At 40.1% G+C, this 20,490-nt stretch overlaps 3 protein-coding genes and 1 non-coding gene across 5 annotated transcripts; 2 read left to right on the top strand and 2 right to left on the bottom strand.

Moving 5' to 3' along the window:
* Positions 1 to 962: 962 nt before the first annotated feature.
* On the bottom strand, positions 963 to 19,361 carry LOC147165932 (serine/threonine-protein kinase NIM1). 2 transcript variants are annotated; one of them, XM_086089666.1, is made up of 5 exons: positions 19,281 to 19,361; positions 18,986 to 19,120; positions 4,062 to 4,394; positions 3,473 to 3,744; positions 963 to 1,990 (listed from the first exon to the last, which is right to left on the bottom strand). In XM_086089666.1, exons 3-5 carry the CDS (start codon positions 4,201 to 4,203, stop codon positions 1,238 to 1,240), a joined length of 1,167 nt encoding a protein of 388 aa, XP_085945792.1. In that variant the 5' UTR covers positions 4,204 to 4,394; positions 18,986 to 19,120; positions 19,281 to 19,361; the 3' UTR covers positions 963 to 1,237. The 2 variants fall into 2 exon arrangements, with proteins under 2 accessions (XP_085945792.1, XP_085945791.1); XM_086089665.1 differs by lacking the exons at positions 18,986 to 19,120; positions 19,281 to 19,361 and adding an exon at positions 5,569 to 5,665.
* pole4 (polymerase (DNA-directed), epsilon 4, accessory subunit) lies at positions 6,428 to 8,647 on the top strand. The gene is made up of 4 exons (XM_086089502.1): positions 6,428 to 6,817; positions 7,724 to 7,808; positions 8,103 to 8,144; positions 8,371 to 8,647. The coding sequence occupies exons 1-4, from the start codon at positions 6,566 to 6,568 to the stop codon at positions 8,382 to 8,384; spliced, it is 393 nt and encodes a 130-aa protein (XP_085945628.1). The 5' UTR covers positions 6,428 to 6,565; the 3' UTR covers positions 8,385 to 8,647.
* trnap-cgg (transfer RNA proline (anticodon CGG)) lies at positions 11,216 to 11,287 on the bottom strand. Its single transcript has one exon. It is a non-coding gene; the product is annotated as a tRNA-Pro (tRNA).
* Positions 14,473 to 19,961, top strand: ccl44 (chemokine (C-C motif) ligand 44). The gene is made up of 5 exons (XM_086089667.1): positions 14,473 to 14,689; positions 16,548 to 16,677; positions 17,089 to 17,236; positions 18,852 to 18,917; positions 19,020 to 19,961. Exons 1-4 carry the CDS (start codon positions 14,626 to 14,628, stop codon positions 18,888 to 18,890), a joined length of 381 nt encoding a protein of 126 aa, XP_085945793.1. The 5' UTR covers positions 14,473 to 14,625; the 3' UTR covers positions 18,891 to 18,917; positions 19,020 to 19,961.
* Positions 19,962 to 20,490: the final 529 nt, after the last annotated feature.

Here is a 20,490-nt window from a genome sequence, read left to right on the forward strand (position 1 = left end):
GCTCAATACTTAGGAGAAATGTTTGAGATGAAAAACTCTCTGAAGCTTCCTACTTGTCTGCTCTTTCTTATTCAGTATTCATGTGAAATTAACCAGCAAGGAAACTTTGCATTTCTTCGTTAAAGGACAAAAGTGAGTAGAGTGGTACCTTGACTCAAATCAAATGTCCCCATTGAAATGAATGGAAATGCCATTAATCCGTTTCAGCCCTCTTAAAAAAAAAGTTTTTCTTAAATAGTTTAAAAAAATGTCCACTGCACTCTCATGGAACAAGATCTTCAGTTTTGTTTTTTGTTTTTTCATGGGTGAAGGTCTGCATTTTATAAATTATTTTAACGGCATGGGCTGGCATCTGAGAATTTATCGACTCCTTCTCCTTCAGTATCGTACTCCCATGTCAAACTCACGGCCTGGGGGCCAGATCCGGTTCATCACATAATTTTATGTGGTCTGCTAAAGTAAATAAATAAATACCAAGTCATAAATACAATTGCGAGAATAATTTTTTACAAAACTTATTTTTAAAGGAAATTGAAGAATAGTAGAACAAACTATTGCTTAACTTCTAATTTCAAAACTAGTTATTCGGGGTCGTAACAAAAAACAATTTAAATCTGAAATACAAAAAAATTCAGATTTAACTGAACGGAATTGTTCAATTTTTTAATGTACCATCCTTGAACTGTACCACACCCCATGTATCAAAATACATATCGAATCGCCTTTTATTGGAGAGATGCACACCCCTATTAGTTATCCATCAATTTGTTGGGTATATGTAATTAAATAAGGCGATTTATGCGGTTTCAGCCTCTGAGGTCAAATAAATGCAATGTGGCAAAGTGACAAAAATGAGTTTGACACCACAAATATAGTGAAATATAGTAAAAGTACTACATATTCATGCTCATGATTTTAACGTTCTATTCAATGGAGGTCTCTGCAATCACTTTATTAGGACCCATGGTTTGAAATGTTTATTTCATTTTTGCAAAATTGAAAATGCAAGCACAAAACATGACACTGACTGTGAGGTAACCATGTGAACTGATAGTGGCTGGAGGTTGTTACGTTCGCTGCCACCTAGTGGCCATCTAGCGGCAGAGTGTCTGAAGCTTACTAGTACTGTAATTCAGATTTGTGCTTGCAACTCCAAACTAAAAACGGATTGACCGAAGGCTGATTAGTTGGAAAAACTGGTAGGTTGTGGCACTCGTATAGTCAAGGTACCGCTTTGTTAGAGTATAACGCAGACTGCAGTGGGGTTGTGTTTGTCCACAGATGCGACGCCCCATTGGGCCTGACTTTTGTAGTCATCTGGGTGAATCGCCGTATAGCCGACAGCCTCCACGGACCTCCTCTTCTGGACACGGTGAAGGAGGATGCGGTAGGTCCCGGTCAGCGGGCTTTTGGCGTCCGAACAGGGATTGTTTTGCAAGTGAACAGCTATGATGCCCAATTCCGACAGGAGAGTCTTTACCTCCATCTCCTCCGCGCACAGCGCGTTGGCGGCCTTAGCCAAGTGGGCCGGGGCCAAAGGCAGGGTCATATACGGATCAGGGTACTCGATCCCCTTGAGCCAAACGCCGTCTGAAACGTGGGTGAGAGACGAGCGGTCCACCGGCACGGGCCGTAACAAGCCCTTGATGACGAGCTGGCACCCGTCGGGCACGTACGAGGGGATGCTGTAAGCCCCTTGGAGGATGCAACGCTTCAGCCTGCTCAGATTGTCCCCGTAGAAAGGCAATGTGGCCGTCACCATGAAGTACAGAACGATCCCTAAAGCCCAGATGTCCGAATAGCATCCCATGTAGCCTTTTTCCCGAAAGAGCTCGGGCGCGGCGTATGGCGGCGAGCCGCAGAAATTGGTGAGCGGCTCGTTGGGCGCGCTCTCGCTGCTGAAGCCGAAGTCACCCACCTTGATGCAGTAGCTGGTGGTGTAGAAGATGTTCTCCGCCTTCAGGTCTCTGTGGACGATGTTGTTCTCATGCTGGAACATAACAGGAAGACATGTCAGTGTTCTCACTCACTTTCACTTTCACACTTCAACAATCCCAGTTAAAAGTTGTCTCGGCGCTAGTGGAAGCTTCTTCAGCTAACTTAGCATAGCATAGCTTACTGCCTTGCTGTCTTTTATTAACACATTTCTAAGCAAGTGATTGAGTGTGAGGGTAAAGTGACGTGATTTTTGTGGGAAATGTGTACGAAAATTAAAGAGCAGGCGAACGTGACAGTCGCAGATGGACGATTTTTTTTCTTCTTTTCTTTCATATAAGTCGTCACATCCACTTCCAGAGGGCCACCGGAGCAGCTATACAGCTGCCGGGGGCAATTGAGGTAGCAAGAGATGACTAAACCATGGCTTATATGAAAATGTTTACTTTGAAATTATAAATATAGTCTATTCTAAAATAATTCAATTGTGACAGCCCTAGTAATAACGATTTTAGAACATAGAATGTAAAGAAATAAACAGTTTGTACATCATGTTTAATTCATTGTAACACCTTACTGGTGTGCACGACGTATTGGAGTACAGCTAAGGGGAAGCCAACCCAAAAATGTTCTATGCACTTGTCTAAACACGGCATTTTGATTCAATATTGCGTTTGTGGAACATGACTTAAGCAGCAAAATCCATCTGTTTTTATCCATCGTAGGAGGCGGCCATTTTGTCACTCACGGTCACAGTTGCTCAGGTAATGACCAATCAGGGCTCACCTTACAATCAATCACAACTCACCTGTTTTCTCAGTTTGGTCATGTGACATTCGCAAGCTGAGCAGTGATTGGTCGCTACCTGAGCCCTGAGCAACTGTGATGTCATAGTCAGTTGACAGCAAGTGCCAAAATGGCCGCCCCCTGAGATGGATAAAAACAGTTGCATTATGTTGCTTAATTCATATTCCACAAACACAATATTAATTAGAATGCCGTGTTTAGACCAGTGGGGCTGCATAGAACATTTTTGGGTTGACTTCCTCTTTAAGGCAAAGTTGTGAGGTTGTTGTAAATCCGCAACGTGGAATGTTCTTTGTTTCATGTTTTGTTTGACAGTAAACAGCTTGAAACCTCTTTTGTGAAGTGGCACCTTATAAATACCTGTAAAGCTTCTCTCATAAACCCCTTCCCTCTAATAAATGCCTCGTACTTTCAGTCTATGTAAACGAGAAGCACAACATTATCGTATTGTTCAAATAATATCAATAAAAAGTAAAAAAAATTATGAAATTATTGATACAGCTCTTGTATTGGGTCTTGGTGTAGCCTATATTTAGCAATTGTCTGAGAATCCTCAATGCCTGTTTATTATACGCAGTGCTTAATGAGTATATGAATATAAAGATGATTTAACGTTGAAGTGAGTTCTTCTTGACACAATTCACAGAACACGCAGAGGTTTTGCGGTTTGCTTTGTGCATTGCGTGTGAGTTTGTGGTGCTAAAATTGTGTGACTGTAACTAATGCTCACCATGTGTTTCACAGCAGAGACAACTTGGGCGAAAATCAATTTGGCTTCCAGGTCGCTGAGCTTCCCCCTGGTGGTTACGCGAGAGAACAGGTCGCCGCCGCTGCCGTACTCCATCACCAGGTACAGCTTCCTGCTGGTCTCTATCACCTCGTACAGACGCACCACATTCGGGTGGCACAGCTTTTCCATGCAGCGGATCTCCGAGGAGATGAAGGGCTGGGGACCCTTACCCGCTTTGTGCTGCTTTTCCATGATCTTGACGGCAACTCTCTCTGTGAAAGCCCAGGAGGGTAAATTTATGCTTTTTCTTTTCTTTTCTTTTCTTTTACAATTTAAAAGATTTCCCAGGAGTCTTAATAAAAGGCCTCTGAAATTCTTTAGTCAAACTACACAAAAAAGAAAGAATTACAGGACACTTAAATCGCTTTGTTACCATGCCAACTAAACACTTGAATTGCTAGCCTGCCCTTGCATCCCCCGTACAAGCAATTCAAAAGTACATTTTCAATAATATGACTGCTTAAACCAAGAGAGTCACGTGCTGATTGGTAGAATAAACAAATAAAAATGGATGACAAAAGTAGCAGACCTTTAGTCAAGGCATGGATGCCCAGTCTGACTGATGAAAAGTTGCCCTGGCCGATCTCCCCGCGCAGCTCGTAGAATCCAACCCTGCGGCCCAGGATGAGGTCATTGACCATCCTCTCGTTATGGGCCATGTCGTAGACCATCCTTTCGAAGGGCGTCAGCCGTATCCTCTTGGCCTCGCTCAGCTGTGGGGGGGTATTTCGTGCGGGTGCGGCAGAAGCAGCACCGGCGGAGGCGGTCGAGGTTGGCGGCTTGGCTGTCTTCTCCACCTTCGGGGACTCATCTTTGGGTTTTTTAGTCGCTTTCTGCTTGGGCCATAGTTTATTTTTGATGGCTGATGGAGAGAGAACACACAACATGGGCACATGTTTGAAAACTGACATGTACATGTTGGCTACTTGAAACGAGCAGCATGACATGCAGCATGATTACAATATAACGAAACGTGACATTTTGTTGTTGTTGCTGAATGTGGTGATTGCTCTCCTATATTCTGCCATTATCTCAAACTATTATTCTAATCAAATAATTTTTCTTGTACAAAATCCAACAAAGTGTTCATTAGAACAAGCTCTAACATACTACAATCTTCTGCAGCACTTAGTATTTCCCGTATGGTTGTAAGTTAAAATTAGTCAGCAGCCGGGTCAGTCAGTCCTTAAAATGGCAAGGATTAACTCTTGTAGATACAGCATTAGTGTGTCTCTTCTAATTGCGGACTAGAAGTCAGGTCACGATGAAAGACTTCCATAACAGAGATCAAGTCTTTCTTTTGTTGCGTTTTGTACAGTATGTTCATTATAATAGGCTATGTAACTTGAGGCTGTGTTGTGTGTAAAAAGGAGACCTAAAGAGCACTGACCTCCAATAGCCCAACAAAAGTAAATGTGGGAAAATCCCAAGTGAAAGCTAATATTTACATTACATTCCCTTACACAGACGCGATTTTTTAAATCCGCTTGAGTAGTTTAACTGATTACAAAATAAGTTAAAAAATATACAGTATATGTAAAGAAACAAAAAATGGTGTACTTATTGCCAACTAATTGGTATTTCTCATATGATGTCATGCTTTCTTTTCTTTCTTGTTTTTAACCTATAATGATAAATTACAACAGATATCAGACCCAAGTACAGGCGTATGTCAATCATATCCATGATCTGTTTTTAAAAAACAGAACATCAATGAAATATACTGCACATTTATTTTTAACTCGCAGGCTTAGACTTACAAATTGGTTATTTTTTTCTGTTTCTCTACAATTTCAATGGAGGAGTGCCACCTTGAGGGTCCATTCGGTATTAAACCAAAAACAAATCAAACAAGCAATGGAAATATTTGGAAAGTAATTATTGTTGTGTACAGATTATGCATCACAACAGGGTACTCTTTTTTATACTTTGTCCCAGTTCTAAAAATGTAAAATAAAACTACAAATTATCTACAAAGTCGAGTGAAAACCATACAGCAAAACTACAAAATATGTATTTGTCAGAAATGAATGTACCTGCATTCTGCGAGTCCTTCATGCTGTTCCCTCAGGCTGTTAACACCTGACTGTGACTGGACATGGTGTATGCAGCTTCATTAGATGAGCCTCAATCCTATTAACGCAGCGTATTAGTGGAGTGCTCATTGGATCTGGCACCAGATGCAAGCATGAAAATGCTGCATACACAATATTAGAGAGTAAACCAATTATATTTTTTTTAAACTACATTAAATGGTTCATAACAGTAGGTTTTGGTGGCCCCTCTGTTTATTTTGATTTATGATATAGTTTGTGCTTTCTGCAACGTTGCATTAAATTACTACTATATTCCATGTTTCATGAAATGTAACCCTTTTGCATATTAATGTCATTTAGCGTGATTTATTTCAAATTTATATGCACAACGCCAGTCCATATGAGAGATATGAATTATTTAGGTCATCTCTGTTAATTTTAAGTTAGGTTAAGCATCCTTGAAACCATTGAAATGCACAAAAGTATATGCAGGTAGGTACATCTAAAAAAAAAGTTATCATATTATCATTTTTTTTATGTTATGTTGGAGTACAATACAAGTGTAAACAGAGACGAATGAGGTATGTGTCATTTCACTTTACATATGTTTGGTGAAAATATTATACAAATGTATGAAAATAACTACGCTTTGTGTCAATATGGAAAATAAATACATTAACAACCAGCATGTATACACTTTACTTTCTGCCTTGTTGGAGTCCAAAGCAGCAAACAATTTGATGGGCATACAATACTAGCCAATAATAACGTCTTGGTTTCCAATCTAGCCAATCGTCGACCACTATTAAGTTGGCGGGAGAGGAAAAGGCGGGACATACGCAAAGCCTTCCGACGAATTAGCGCGCTTCGAGCCCAGAGCAAGCGGAAGCACATGCTAGTGCGCTTCTTCTGTTGTCATCTGTGACATGTCGCGGCAAAAGCACAGTTTCGTCTTTGTTTCCTGCCAAATTTAACGACGGTGGAAGAAAAGGAGAAAATGGCAGCCACAGTGGCGGCACCCGTCACCCACACGGACCACGAGGCCGACCGCTGCGCGAGTGAGGAGGACAGCCGTACGGCCGAGGCGTCTGAGGAGGGCGTTCAGCAGCAGGCGACGGGCCCCGCGGCCGCCGTGGGCCACAACCGGCTGTCCAAGCTACCGCTTACCCGCATTAAGGCCTTGATGAAGACCGACCCAGATGTGTCCCTCGCCAGCCAGGAGTCTGTCTTCATCATCGGTAAAGCCACGGTACGAAATTGTAAACAAACAAAAAAAACAAGCACTGGATATTCAATGTGATTGTCGTGTAGGGATTCAATATCGCGAGATTTAGTTGTTGCGGCGTGAATTAAGATTTCCAACGACGATCTGCGTGCTTATAATATAGTCATCGTCCGTTTGTTTGTTTTTTAAATTTAGAACCGAATTTAAACTTTTCTTTCCTTTTTACCATTTCCAACCGTAAGACTTTTGTCTCATTTTGTAATTTCAACTTTTTATACATATTAACAATACAATGTTTACATCAATATGTGTCTTTTGGCTCTATGGTGGCCCCTTTTGACCAATGGTGACCACTATTGAGGATAAGCAGGACACAGAATTGATGAACGAATTATACAATTTGGGAAAAAATAAGTTTCAGTCTACACTCAACACGTGTTTCTACCAAATTACTTCATTTGTCAATTTTTGGACAAGGAAGCAATTTCATATAGCCGAATATTCTTGGTTACCTTGAGAGCCATTTAAAGGAGTACCGCACTCCAGTGGAGCAAATTAATGCCAATTTTGAGTTAAAGAAGTGGAGATACATTCTCATGACCATGGAGAACAATTACTGTATGTTAATGTATTAAGTGGAAGCTCCTTCTGCTGGCTGCTGAATGACTGTACTGTATTTGCAACACAAGAAAACAGATGGTGCTGAGAAAAAATATTTAAAAAAATAATTTGTGACGTTTTTTTCACAACTTCAGTGCAAACAAATTGGAATTTGAACTGTTAGAAAAGTCAAATGAATGGATACTTTATACTAATGACATTGATCTTAGTTCAAAACCAAACTAAATTTAATTAAAGCCACTGTACTTGAAATGCAAGTGTTTTCTCCGTCTGGCTTTTGGATTTTGACTCAACTGTTTGCCCCCACAGGAGTTGTTTGTTGAGATGATCGCAAAAGACGCTTTGGTGTATGCACAGCAAGGCAAGAGAAAGACATTACAAAGAAAAGACTTGGGTAAGTGCATAGTAAGGAACAACACATGTTAATATTCTATTCAGGCAAAAATAGCAGGTACACCCGTACGATCAAACAAGATCCCAAATAAAAATTCTGTCTGTTCAATGAAAACCGAGCTTTATTAGCTCTTTAAAAGCAGAATATTTGATAGAAGAAAGAATTTTATTGGATTGAGTTAAATTGTGCAGGGGTAACTGATGAAATGTCTAGTGGGGCCACTGGGGGGCAATGGGGCCTTAACTATACTGAAGTTGATTACTGCCGATTATTGACCCATTGTCTCTTCTGCAGACAACGCAATCGAGGCCATAGATGAATTTGCATTTTTGGAAGGTGAGTTTCTTTTTTTTTTCCTTCATTGGTGTGGCACAACTCCTTTGGGGAGCATTATTCTGCTAAGATAAAAAAATAGGAGTTCATAACAGTCAGATGAGTCTAGCAACCCTTGAAAAGTATTGATCGTTAGTTTTTCCCATAGTAAATCTATCTAGTCAAATGTCAATCGCCGCAGATAATGTATGAGTTGTTTCAAATATTATGTTCTCTATTTTCTTTACAGGCACATTGGATTAAATGGTACCTTAGGAGCACCAAATTGAAACCATCCAATAAACTGTTTTAATTTTTTATGGACATGATACAATGTGACAAGTACGCTCTGCTACTTTTTTTCAGAATTTGGATATTTATGTCTGGTTTTCTAAAAAAAACAAACATGTTTTTGATGGAGAGATGTCATTCTTTACTTTTAATACGTGTAGCCATTGCAAGTGTACATTATTTGTAAATATTGGTGAAATGTTGCTATTCATGAAATAAAAGTAAGTTCCTGCCTACTTTTTTTTCATTCAGAAAGAGTTATTGGTATGGTTTTATGTATGATAATTGCATGTTTTTCTATTTCTCATGCAAATTGCATTTGGATAATTAGTTGTTTTTACACCAGTTGTTCAATGTGGCACTATTTTGGTAAAGTCCTTGGTTTATTAGGAAACAATAGTAAATTGATGATTATTTTAAATGTATTTATCTAAGGTCAACTCCATCAGTGTCCACATTATGGACTCAAACAAATAGTTGAGATGTTTATCATCAAGTCAGGTGACCATGTTGAAGGTTTGTCACTAAAGTGACCGCTGTCCAAGGTGCTGACTGTGTGTTTTTGTATCACTTTGAGAGAGCATGCTTGTGCATGACTATATTTAAACCTTGTCCCTTAACATCACAGTCCAATGTCCCAAAGGGCATCATTCCTTTCTTCTATTTTCAATGAAAATCATATTTAAATTTTAGGCGCAGATAAAAAAATAAAAGCAATAAATCAGGCCACAGGACTGAATTAGAGTTTAATATTTACATGACCTGGAAGTTAGGACAAATGTGTTTAAAGCGTAATCATTTTCATGCATTACATCTGACATGGTAGATGCGTTTACCGGTGTTTGTGTCTGAACGTACTGTATGGTTTTCAACTCATTCATATTCACACCAAACATTATGTGGACTAGTAGACTTAAGGTAACTTAATTTCAAACATTCTTCTGTACCGTTGTGCAGTGATACGTGAGGATCTGTGTATGGTCTTGCTTGGCGGATTGTAGCAGCTAACAAGCTAATGTAGCTTTACTAATGGTCATGCTTAAAGGCCCATTTTTGAAATTTTTGATCAGAGTCTGAAGTTGAACTATAATTACAAAATAATCAGTCACTTTTTAATTTTTTAAAATTTTTGGTTGCCAATGGAAAGAACAAATGATACACATATTTAAAGGTGATACTTTCTCAAAAGTTAAAAAAAAAAAAGGCACGTTTTAAATCTTTAATTATATCTTGACGTTACGAGACATCAGTTCAGTGAGCTTCAAAAGCAGTGATGTTTTGCAAGCCCAAATATGTCATGAGTGAGTTTCAGATCGCCATTCGAGTGAAGCCATTTATTGAACCAGCCAAATGCAAACACAAAATGAGAACGCTCACAGTGAGGCCAAAATTCACACACAAACTGGCCTAGTTTGACCTGTGACTTCTATTACTACTACAATTATGCTTTACAATTGTATTTTTTTACATTTACACAAATAAATGCCGAATTGTGTCCCCACATTGCTGTAGGCCTTTTACACACTTGCAGTGCTGCAGCACAATACAAACCATTGTTGAAATAGTGAAGGTTGAATATTTTTGCACCACACCAGCGACTGTTGTGTGACACTGAGAAAAACCTCATGAGTTTCAAGTTTGCATTAGGAATGTTCTAGGATCTCTCTGCGTGTTGTTCTTGCTGACCGCATTCGTTAAACACATCCAAAGCGCTCTCGTTCACACTCGAGGAACAGTCAAGCCCCCGCAAGTTGTTGCACTACGAATTTTCCAAATAAATGTCTGAGTGTATTTAAGCTGATTTTCTGGGTTTAGTGTTTCGGCTGCCGATGAAACAGAACTGTGAGAATCACAGATGTTTGGTTCCAAGAGTGCACCAGTCAACTCCCTACAGAGGAATGTCTTACTGACACACACAGAAAACACATAATCTCATGTGGAAGGACTGGACATTGTTTTATTTCCACAGTCAATAAAGACATTCCATTAAGGCAGTCTCAGGTGAGAAGAAATCTAAAGCCTCTCACTGAGTGAAGATCTGAGGTCTGGTTGGCCTGATGGTCACTTTTGTTTTCATAAACCAGCACTTCCCAAAGTATTATGGCCTATAGTGAATATAAAAACTGCTCTGAACCAATGGTTCTCAACCGCTGTCCTTGAGTACCCCTATAGCCTGTTTTCCATGTCTCTCCCAGCCAACACAGGTGTTTCAAACTATCAGCTAATCAGCAAGCTCTGCATGAAGCCAGATAACAATCCTCAGCTGTGTTGGCTGAGGAAGACATGGAAAACAGGCTGGATAGGGGTACTCGAGGACCGGGTTGAGAACCAGGGTTCTAGACCTATGAGCCCCATTGAGTAGAGGACATGCTAGTTTTACCAGCTAAACCTTCCACATTACCTGTAAAACCTGTGGTGAATTGTTTCAAATTAAGGGAAATTGTTGAAGAAGCTGTAAGTAAACTGTGAGCTCGTCCGGGAGTTGACGGGATCTCTCGCACCTGAAGCGGGAATCATACCACGAGACCCAACGAGCCATGTTGAGCTGCTAGTTTTACCAGTGTAGATAAACCCTTTTCCATTGCCTTTCGAACTGCATCAGTTCAAAGTCATCCACCTGTTACCCAAACGGTTAGCCCGGAAGATGAACCCAGGACCTCTCACACCCGAAGCAAGAATCATATCACGAGACCAACGAGCCACTTTTAGCTGCTGGTTTTACCAGTATACCCTTTCAAGCGAGGCGAAGCAGTTTTAAGAAAGGATAAACTGTGCAGAAGAGCTTTTAAATCCATGTTGACTTAGGGCTCGTCCGGGAGTTGAACCCGGGACCTCTCACACCCGAAGCGAGAATCATACCACTAGACCAACGAGCCACACTGAGAAGACAAAGTAAAGTAAGTTGTAAGGGAGATCTTTTAACTTAAACAAAATTTAGGGATAACCCAGGATTTGAACCCGAGAACTCTCGAACCCAAAGCGAGCATCAGACCCCAGACCAGGGTTGGCATCCCTGGTCCTCGAGAGTCGCAGTCCTGTGTGTTTTAGATGCCACCCTCTTCCAACACAGGTGATTCAAATGGTCCGCTCATCAGCAAGCTCAGAAGAAGCCTGATAACGATCCTCACCTGTGATGGAAACATCTAAAGGCCTCATTACACCAAACCGTCGGCCAAATGTGACGGGCCTCGGCCTCGCCGTTGGTACGTCGGGTTGACGTGACAGAAGTACTCACCGCAACAGACAAGCACCATTTATTTTCACGTGCACATTTTACAGTTGTGCTATTCTAGGACAGGTCTTTAAGCTAGGTCTCATACTATTGATCTCAAACTATTATTTTGCATTTGAACAGCACAAGTTGCAACAATTATTTGAAGTCCAGCACTAATGTGCAAATATGGCACCTTCGGCTGAATGTGAACCACAGAGACCAATACGAGGCAAGAAAACACACCCATTAAGAACAAGAATGCTGCTTCTTGGCTGATCCAAATAATTCCCAGAATGTTGTAATGTGGAATTTATTTGTGTTCAATTTCACATAACTTGTTCTCTGAATCACGCACCTCTTTGTTTGCTCCATAGCAAAGATTAGATCAACTATTTGCCCTTGTGCATTATATCCCTTGGAAATCCCTTCCAGGTACAGCAAGATCGTTTCGGCACTATGAGAGCTGTGATTTGAGCCCTACAACCTCTCCAGGAGGCAACCCCCCCCCCCCACCACCACCACCACAACCCCCCTGTAAAAGGAACACATTAGCGTCTCACTGTAACTTTTATTTTTGATTGCCCGCATTTTTGTGAGTCTGCACACCTTGACAGGAGATATTTTAATCGCCGCAGAGCTATGCAGAAAATGTCTCTGGCTCACAAGCAGACCTGTGTTCATGTGGAAGGTATGTTTTTGCAGCTGAGATTCCAACCTGATTTCTTGGGTCAAATTCTTGAACCCCGTCCCCAACGCGTGCCCACATACACACGCATGCATGGACACACATGCACGGACATACTTGTACTCCATCCTCGCCTCTTCAGTGCTCCGACTGCATAGTTTCACTTCCATGGCTCAAATAAGAATGCCCCCTAAGGGGACGTATTGTTGCCTTGTTCTCTGAATAGTTCCTCATTTTGCCCAGGGAGCAAACTAATTTAATTTGTGAATGGTGGTTCCTTATGTCCGCCAATAACAATCTGCAGTTCCACAATGTGCTCATTAAACATGCCATATGGATCCGCCTTATAAACAATACGATCTGAAGTTGACCGCTGATGAGGTTCAAATTGCGAAAACAAATATTCCACAGAAAATCATGGAATCATAAATAATCAAGTCACAAATGTAAAACTGTGTTTTATATAACATGTTGCCATTCTCAGTGGGGTGACTTTACAGGTTCCGCTGCACTTATTGCGCCAAAATTGCATGAACGTAATTGCAATATTAAGGATCATTGGCCGCCATTTATTGTTAACACATCAGTACAAAAGAAAATCTTTTGGTTTGTTCTCATAGAGCAGAATCATATCCTGACGTTGTTTTTTGAGCACAGAGTGGTTGTTGATTCCAGCGTACTCTTGCGGTGCGTCGCTCGACCGAGGGTGAGGCCGAAAAGATGTACGAGGGCCACATTTTCCAAACATATGAATCATTCAACTGGCGAAATGCATGATCATTACACGGTGACACTAGCGTATGAGTCAAAGCTTTTAAGAGAGACATAAAACAAAAGCTGGGAATACCCGTACGCTCTCTGCCAGGACTCTGTTTGTTTTCATTCTCTCTTGCCAAAATATATCACTGCAGAACTGAATCCTGGACGCCCTTAAATAACATCTACTGCATCCACGGCGAGTAATAAAATGCATCTTGTGCTCACAATAAGCAAAAGTCAACTAAAAAACAGAGGATTGAACCTCGTGGTACGTAATGTCCAAAAGATGACCTATGACGTCGACGTCTCATTGCATTATTTTGGATTTTAACACAAATTCATGGAAACATCATAACAATTATTATTTATTTATTTATTTATTTACCCCCATATTTTTTTGCTGATTTGTACAGCGCTCGACAAATAAATGTATTATTATTATTATTATTATTATTATTATTTGTAATCATAGCAAGTTTGCATTAGGAACTAACATAAACATCCTCAACTTATTTTCGTTTCCAGAGAGAGTTGGACTCCGCCAAGGCATTTGTCACCAATTCTGTTCATAACTTTTATGGACAAAATTTCTAGGTGCAGCCGAGGATGTTGAAGAGTTCAGGTTTGATGGTCTCAGTGTAGTGTCTGTTTGTTTAGTTGTTGTTTTTTACTTACAGATGATGTGGTTCATCAAGGCACAATCTTAGGGTCCTATTTTCATGCCCGGTGCAAGTCTTGTTGGTGTTGGTGATTTTGAATCATGTGAAAAAATAATTTTCAATTAAAAAATACAATTTCTCTAACCCTGACAGTCATGGGCCCTTAGAATCCTCATCACTTGCTTATCCATTTGTGACAGCTTTAGTTGTGTCTATAAAAGGCAAAAGCATGTTTTTTAAGATTGTGGAAAAAAAGCATCAAGGTCAGAAGCTGCAAGTGTTCTAGCCCCTAAGATTCAAGCCAAACTTGCACTCATCTGTGATATGGTTCCACATTTCTGGTTTGAATGGCATGTTGTGCACATTTATTATCCAACACATCAGAAATTCTTGGAACGAGCATGGCTCTAAGTATAGTTTTAGTGAGCCCACAGTGAACACAATTTTCCCGAAATGCTGATCCTGACAGAGTGGAGTTGGATACACCTGCTGTTCAGTGACATTTTACAGCCAGAATAAATAGAGTCTTACTCGTAAATGTTAAGACTATTTTTAAAATCCAAGTATCTGCCATATAAAACAGCCTAAGAGGCAAATGCACTTTAGGCCAGAGAAAGTGAAAGAATGTGGAGTGGTTTTTAATCTTCTGATAAGACACGCGTGAGGAGGCGGGTGAGGAGTGGTGAGTGGAGTGTGACAATATGGCAAGATGAAACTGGACAAACAGATGGAAGGGAGGGAAAGATAGTGAGATAAAAAAAAAAAGAGGTGGTGGAAGTGAGTGAGTGCGAGATGGGCAGGGAGGTATAAAAAGAGGGAGGGAGTCATCTAAGAGAGGCAGCAGCCACAGAGGGAGAGGTGAGCGACGAGATTATCCTCCTCTCTGCCAGCCTCATCATGTTCATGCTGCAGATGTTGACTGTTATCTCCCTGACTGTTCTCTTCCTGGCATCTGTGCAAGGTAAGACGCGGCGAGCGTGTGCGAGTGTACTGCATGAAATGCACGCACCCTGCAGGTGGACGCTGAGGCCGAAAGAGCGATGGCGAATCTGGAAAAAGGAGGGGGGGGGGGTGAGCAGCAAGGCAGGAGGTGCGGCGATGGATGTAAACAAGAGGGGCTCGCAGGAGGAAAACGGCCCAAACGGCCCAACAATCAGCATGAGCAAGTGTGTCGCTGTCGTTGCGTGGCTGCAAGCGGCGTGACGTGTGCCTGAGATGTGGATTCCAAATGTGGCGTAACAGAGGCAGCGCTGTCCTATTTTGCGGCACACTACATTGCGTTTGCATCGCACTTTGATTTGCAATTGCTTTGGATGAAAGCCTCCGCCACAACACATGCGCACATGGAAGCAGTCACACAGAGAGGACAGCACAGTGGGGTGCTAATGTACTTCAAGCGTGTCAATATGTGCATGCGACAGTGTGTGCTTCACACTCTCTCTGCACAAAATATATCATTTGGCCACAAATACTTCACAGCGTTGAGTTCTTTACACTGAATTAATTGACTTGCCTATTTCAGCAACAACAACAAAAAGTTGAGATGTTCCATCAAACTTCATACTGTATTAAGTAGATGTTACACTTTTAGAAATGGATATCAAAAAAGCTAAATATGTGCATTTGCTGACAGGGTGGACAAAGACAGGGTGGACATTTTTGGCTAATTTAATGAGCATATGGCGGACCTTCAATTAGCAGCAAAAATTAACCCAATTTTGGTCAAAAATTGGACCGACCCACTACTTGGGTCAATTTGACCCAACCTTGGATACAAATTAAATTGACCCAAGTAGCGTGTCGGTCCAATTTTTGACCAAAATTGGGTTATTTTTGATCCAGCAGTTTTAAGGGTGTGACTTTGTACTGTTTAACAAATATATTTTGAATTTCTGATTATATACATTGATACAGTATATATATATTTCACTATGACATGGTGGACATGTTCACTAGACAGCATCCAACTAAATATATGACAACATTTAAACAACACAAGGGTACGTATTAATTCTTCAATTTTCAAATTGTCAGTTCCAATTGAAGAAAGACACCATGCGGGTTATAATGTCATTAAAAAACAGCGGAGGGTTTCGTAATTGGGCAGTTAACGTAACAATGACAGGGTGGACAGTTATTTCAGGGACATGTAAAACATTCTATTTGATTATTAAGATATAATATAGATGATTGAAATAACTCATTTAATTAAATACAGTGGAGGGATAGGGACTGGGCGGGCCCACAAATAGCAAAAATCTGCATATAATTGATGCCCATCCATGCCACACCTCAAATAAATGCCTGTTTTCCCCCTCCTGGCGGATGTTATTATCTAACCGGTAACTACGAGCTATGACTGATGATGTGGTAGGCCGCAGAGCTTCCGTGGCATCTGTAAAGCTGAACTTTTTAAGTGGAGTTTAAAGAGAAGGTGCTGTTTCATAATTTTACATGCATATAATATATACAATTGTAATGTACAAGTATGCAGCACAAGTCTTAGGCCAGCACTGAATTTGTAGATACATATATCTTTTTTACCACAATCATTTTGACAGCATTAGGTGGGCCAACAAAGAACCGGTTACATTTCAGTGAGTGTTTGGATAAAGGTGTGGGGATACGAATTTATAGTTAAAACAAAAAATCTAACAACACACTGTAAAGCCCTGTAAGTAGACTCCGACTCTTGCCCAAAACGCAGCTGGGATCGGCTCCATCTCACCGACAACCCTTCTAGAAAATCATAAATGGATGGATGCATAAGACAATTTGTCCCCGAAGTTCTCATGTTTTGTCCGACTTCTGTTTCCTAGGTAAAGGTGTGCAGATGCAGCGGGATGTCCAGTGCTGCATGTTGTATTCCCACGGCAAGGTGCGCACCAAGGACGTGCTGCGGTTTGAGGTGCAGACCGAGGGGCCGGACTGCAGTATACAAGCCATCATGCAAGTATTCCAACTATCCACTCCTGGAGCTAAAGAGCGCAGGCGTGGAAAATATGCCTCTGGTTACCCAGAGTCCGGGCCGAGAGCCGCGGTCATCGTTCCGGGTCATGTTGTTGTGGCGGGCCTGGGGGCCGTAATTGCCAGGAAGTCAGAGAGGAAATATGTGGGAATGACATGACATCTGTAAATACCTTCCCGAGCCAGCAGAGTCCGGCCGCAGTCCAACGCTGAAAACGCCATTGTGTAAACTAAGTGGGAAAGTAAGCTTACATGGAATTCTTCAAGTTCTAAGAATTCCTTTTTGCCCCCACTGTATCAGATTCAGTGCATCTTGCGACACGTTGGAGGCAGACATTTTATTCTGCATGATGCCGTGATGCACAATAAGTCTGATTTCCCCATTTTTGGCAGTCTTTACACCAAAAAAGCGGTCAAGTGTGCCGACCCCAGGGACCGCAAGGTGAAGAGGTTGCTGCGGAAGCTCCTGCAGAGACAGCGGACCAAGGCCCATCGAACAATGTGGCTCCTTCCCCACGACAACCTGCCTGTCATGACAGAGGTCAGACCTACTATATGACCGGAAACATCCATCCCTCTATTCACTTTTTTTTTAGAGCGCTTGTCCTCATTTTTGAAGCCTGTCCCAGCTGACTTTAAGCAAAAAGGCAGACTACACCCTGCGCTGATGGCCAGTCAGTCACAGGAGACATGTAGCGACAGAAAACTATTTCAAACTCATTCAAACTGCCAAGGAGTAAGAAATGAACCCGCACTGCCTGTACCGAAGTCAAGCAAGTGTACTTACTATGCCAACAGCGACTTTATAAACATATATAAGCTGGTTATACAGAGCGTAATTAGCCAAAAGTCACCAGGTACCACACAGTTTAACCCTAAATTGTAAAATTGGCATATACAGTACAAAATAGTAGAGCATAAACATGCATTAAAAAGCCCCCCTCCCAAACTTGTACTTGCTTAATGGGCAATAATTTAGCTTATATTATTTCAGGGACCTTGTAAAAACTGACCAGGACCCATTTGCTAAGTTTAGAAAAGGTCGTCTTAAAGTAACAGGAAGGAATAATGTAATTTAGCTTTTAAGCCGCAGTGGGAAACAATGGCAGAAATTGGAAGATTTCCACCCATGTTCTCGAATCCCGGACAATGTGATACGACAAAACTATATGAAAGTAATGGTGTGATTAAGCATCACTTCATTTGACGGTCACAGTTTTAATTAGAACTTGTGGTAGTCTCAAGAAATAGTCTTGTATTTCTTTTTACTCACTTTATTTGATAGTTGATCAATTAAAAATAATAAATAAATAAATGATAAATTGTTTGACAAAAGAAACGTATGCCGTGTTCATAAAAAGTTTTTGTTTTGTGTTTTTAAACAATGTTAACTCATTCACTGCCATTGACGGTTATAGACGTCAAAAATTCATTTTAACTATTTTTATTAGTTTAACATTTTTCCCCCACTTTTGTTAACAAGAGTTTGAAAACCTATAATTTTTTTTATTGTATTAAAACAGATATAAAAATTGGGATTAATCGTGAGTTAACTAGTGAAGTCATGCGATTAATTACGATTACAAATTTTAATCGCCTGATGCCCCTAATTTTTAATAATCTTTTCTTTAAAATATATATATTTTTTGTAATTAATAATCTTTTTTTTTCTTTTCTTTTTTTAGAAAAGATTATTAAAAATTAGGGGCATCCGGCGATTAAAATGTGTAATCGTAATTAATCGCATGACTTCACTAGTTAACTCACGATTAATCACAAATTTTACATCTGTTCTAAAAGTACAACAAAAAATATTTTCTAGGTTTTCATACTCTTGTTAACAAAAATGGAAAAAAATGTTAAATAGAAATAGTTTTAATGATTTTTTTTACATCTATAGCCGTCAATGTTCAGTGAATGAGTTAGATTGAAATGTAGCATTAGCATTAGCACCGATGCAACACAAGAGGAGATGTAACCTGGCTGGTCCACCAGTACTGTAGTAGTAGTAATTACAGTATTTGATTCTGGAGTTTCTGAGGCAATAAAGACGCTATTCTCAATTCCAAGCAACCACCATCATTTTTGAAGCTGTAATATGAAGGCAGAAATGTTGCACATTCTTGCTTGAAATATTCAATTTATTTTACCATCAGGAGAAGAAAGACAACTGGGCCATACTCAATATGGAGTGAAATATGGAGGGAAATCAATAGTCGTAGGTAGGTACTGTATGTTTGTTTCTCTTTTACCTTTTAAATATGGAAAGTGTTTGTGTCAAAGGTCTTACCTTAAAGATTTACAGTCTTTTGTCCTCCCTGCAGGCCAAGTAAACTGTCAGCAGCTCGTCATCCTACAGCAGTTAGCTGACTCTCCAGTCGTGTCTCTTGCTCTATATCACAACTATCTGTGCAGTGGACCAGACCTGGGCAGCAATATCTATTTCAATGGCTTTACATATTCAAAACATGAACTGTGCTTTGACAGATTACAAAAGTGAAGAGAGGAGGAGGAGGAGGAGGAGGAGGAGGAGGAGGATTGACTTGTAAGATACGCGGGTTGGATTAATCTAAAATGGCTCTTACTGTTATTTGCCAGTCTGCCTCAAAAGTGTCTCCCTTTCTCCACCCGTTACGTTCTTGTGGCTGATCTGTGGGAAAACATTGTGATTTAAAAATATATATATATATATATAGTATAAATGAGCAGTGATTTCAATATCGTACTGACGCAAGATATTATGATGCTTGTTTGTGCTTTGTAAATGTTCTCATTCATGTGTAACTGCCCCGAGTAAGTAGTTCAGGTTTCGTGGGTGCAGAACTTATAGGGGAGCATTTATTTTACGTACTCAATTAATTGATTTGCACCTTGTTTTGTACAATCCAGGTTTCACAGTCCCTTTTAGCCTTTGACCTCCTGTTTGTGACTGTTATACAACTGAACTCGAGATGTGAAACCTACATACAGTGAAAAGCAGTTTGCCTGCTCTTTATACTGATTGTTAATAGCGTAACACTAGAATCGATGTTTCAAACCAGCTATTTAAACCTATCTGCATCTGTCACCCTCACTACTACATAGTCCGCCATTAAACTATGCCAAAGTACTCTTCTACATGATTCCATTCACCACATGACAAGGCTGTTCAAACTTTGAGGGCTCGATTGTGTGTGAAGCACACAATCATTGTGTTGTACAAGAATACACTGTATGTTGAAACACACTATGTAAAGTGAACTATTTTATAAAATAACCTGAAACAATTTGTATTTTCATCTTGTCTTATTGCAGACAAATTATTATTTTTCATTTTGTTAACAGGTTATATATATTAGCATTAGCCTAAAACGAACCAGAAAGTAGGAAACGTGTTTATGTATTGCCTATTATTGTTAGGACACCATTAAATTCCGCATTTAACCACTAGAATATCTGAGTAGACGTGTAAATGTAATTTTAAAATCTTAATTCAGGCTCACTTTGTTTGGAAAAAAAATGTCTAAACATTAAGATACTATATTTATTTACACATAATAAATGAACAATTTCATATGCTGTATTGTTGCATTGTTATCACGCTAATAACTTAGTCGGAAAGTTAATATTGCCTTTGAAATGTTTCAAAGCTTTTTTTTTCTTTTACTTTTTTTTACTAAATAGTGTTCTAAACAACGAATGCAACACGTGTGTGTAAAATGTCTTTTTCGATTTAGCATAGCATTGTTAGCAAGTGATTAGCACTAGAAATAAACATTCCACTAATAGTATCTTTGCCAACAAATTGTTTTTTAT

The sequence above is a fragment of the Leptonotus elevatus genome, chromosome 11, assembly GCF_054856555.1.
Source record: "Leptonotus elevatus isolate MCC_2025b chromosome 11, RoL_Lele_1.0, whole genome shotgun sequence".
NCBI classification, from domain to species: Eukaryota; Metazoa; Chordata; class Actinopteri; order Syngnathiformes; family Syngnathidae; genus Leptonotus; species Leptonotus elevatus.

Coding starts and splice junctions, on each gene's coding strand:
- LOC147165932 (XM_086089665.1), bottom strand. CDS start 5,590: ATGAAGGACTCGCAGAATGCAG. Junction 4,395..5,568: donor GAAGGACTCGCAGAATGCAG/GTACATTCATTT, acceptor TCTCTCCATCAG/CCATCAAAAATAAACTATGG. Junction 1,991..3,472: donor TCTCTGCTGTGAAACACATG/GTGAGCATTAGT, acceptor GTTATGTTCCAG/CATGAGAACAACATCGTCCA.
- pole4 (XM_086089502.1), top strand. CDS start 6,566: ATGGCAGCCACAGTGGCGGCACCCGTCACCCACACGGACCACGAGGCC. Junction 6,818..7,723: donor TCATCATCGGTAAAGCCACG/GTACGAAATTGT, acceptor TTGCCCCCACAG/GAGTTGTTTGTTGAGATGAT. Junction 7,809..8,102: donor ATTACAAAGAAAAGACTTGG/GTAAGTGCATAG, acceptor TCTCTTCTGCAG/ACAACGCAATCGAGGCCATA.
- ccl44 (XM_086089667.1), top strand. CDS start 14,626: ATGTTCATGCTGCAGATGTTGACTGTTATCTCCCTGACTGTTCTCTTC. Junction 14,690..16,547: donor CTTCCTGGCATCTGTGCAAG/GTAAGACGCGGC, acceptor TCTGTTTCCTAG/GTAAAGGTGTGCAGATGCAG. Junction 17,237..18,851: donor ACCTGCCTGTCATGACAGAG/GTCAGACCTACT, acceptor TTTTACCATCAG/GAGAAGAAAGACAACTGGGC.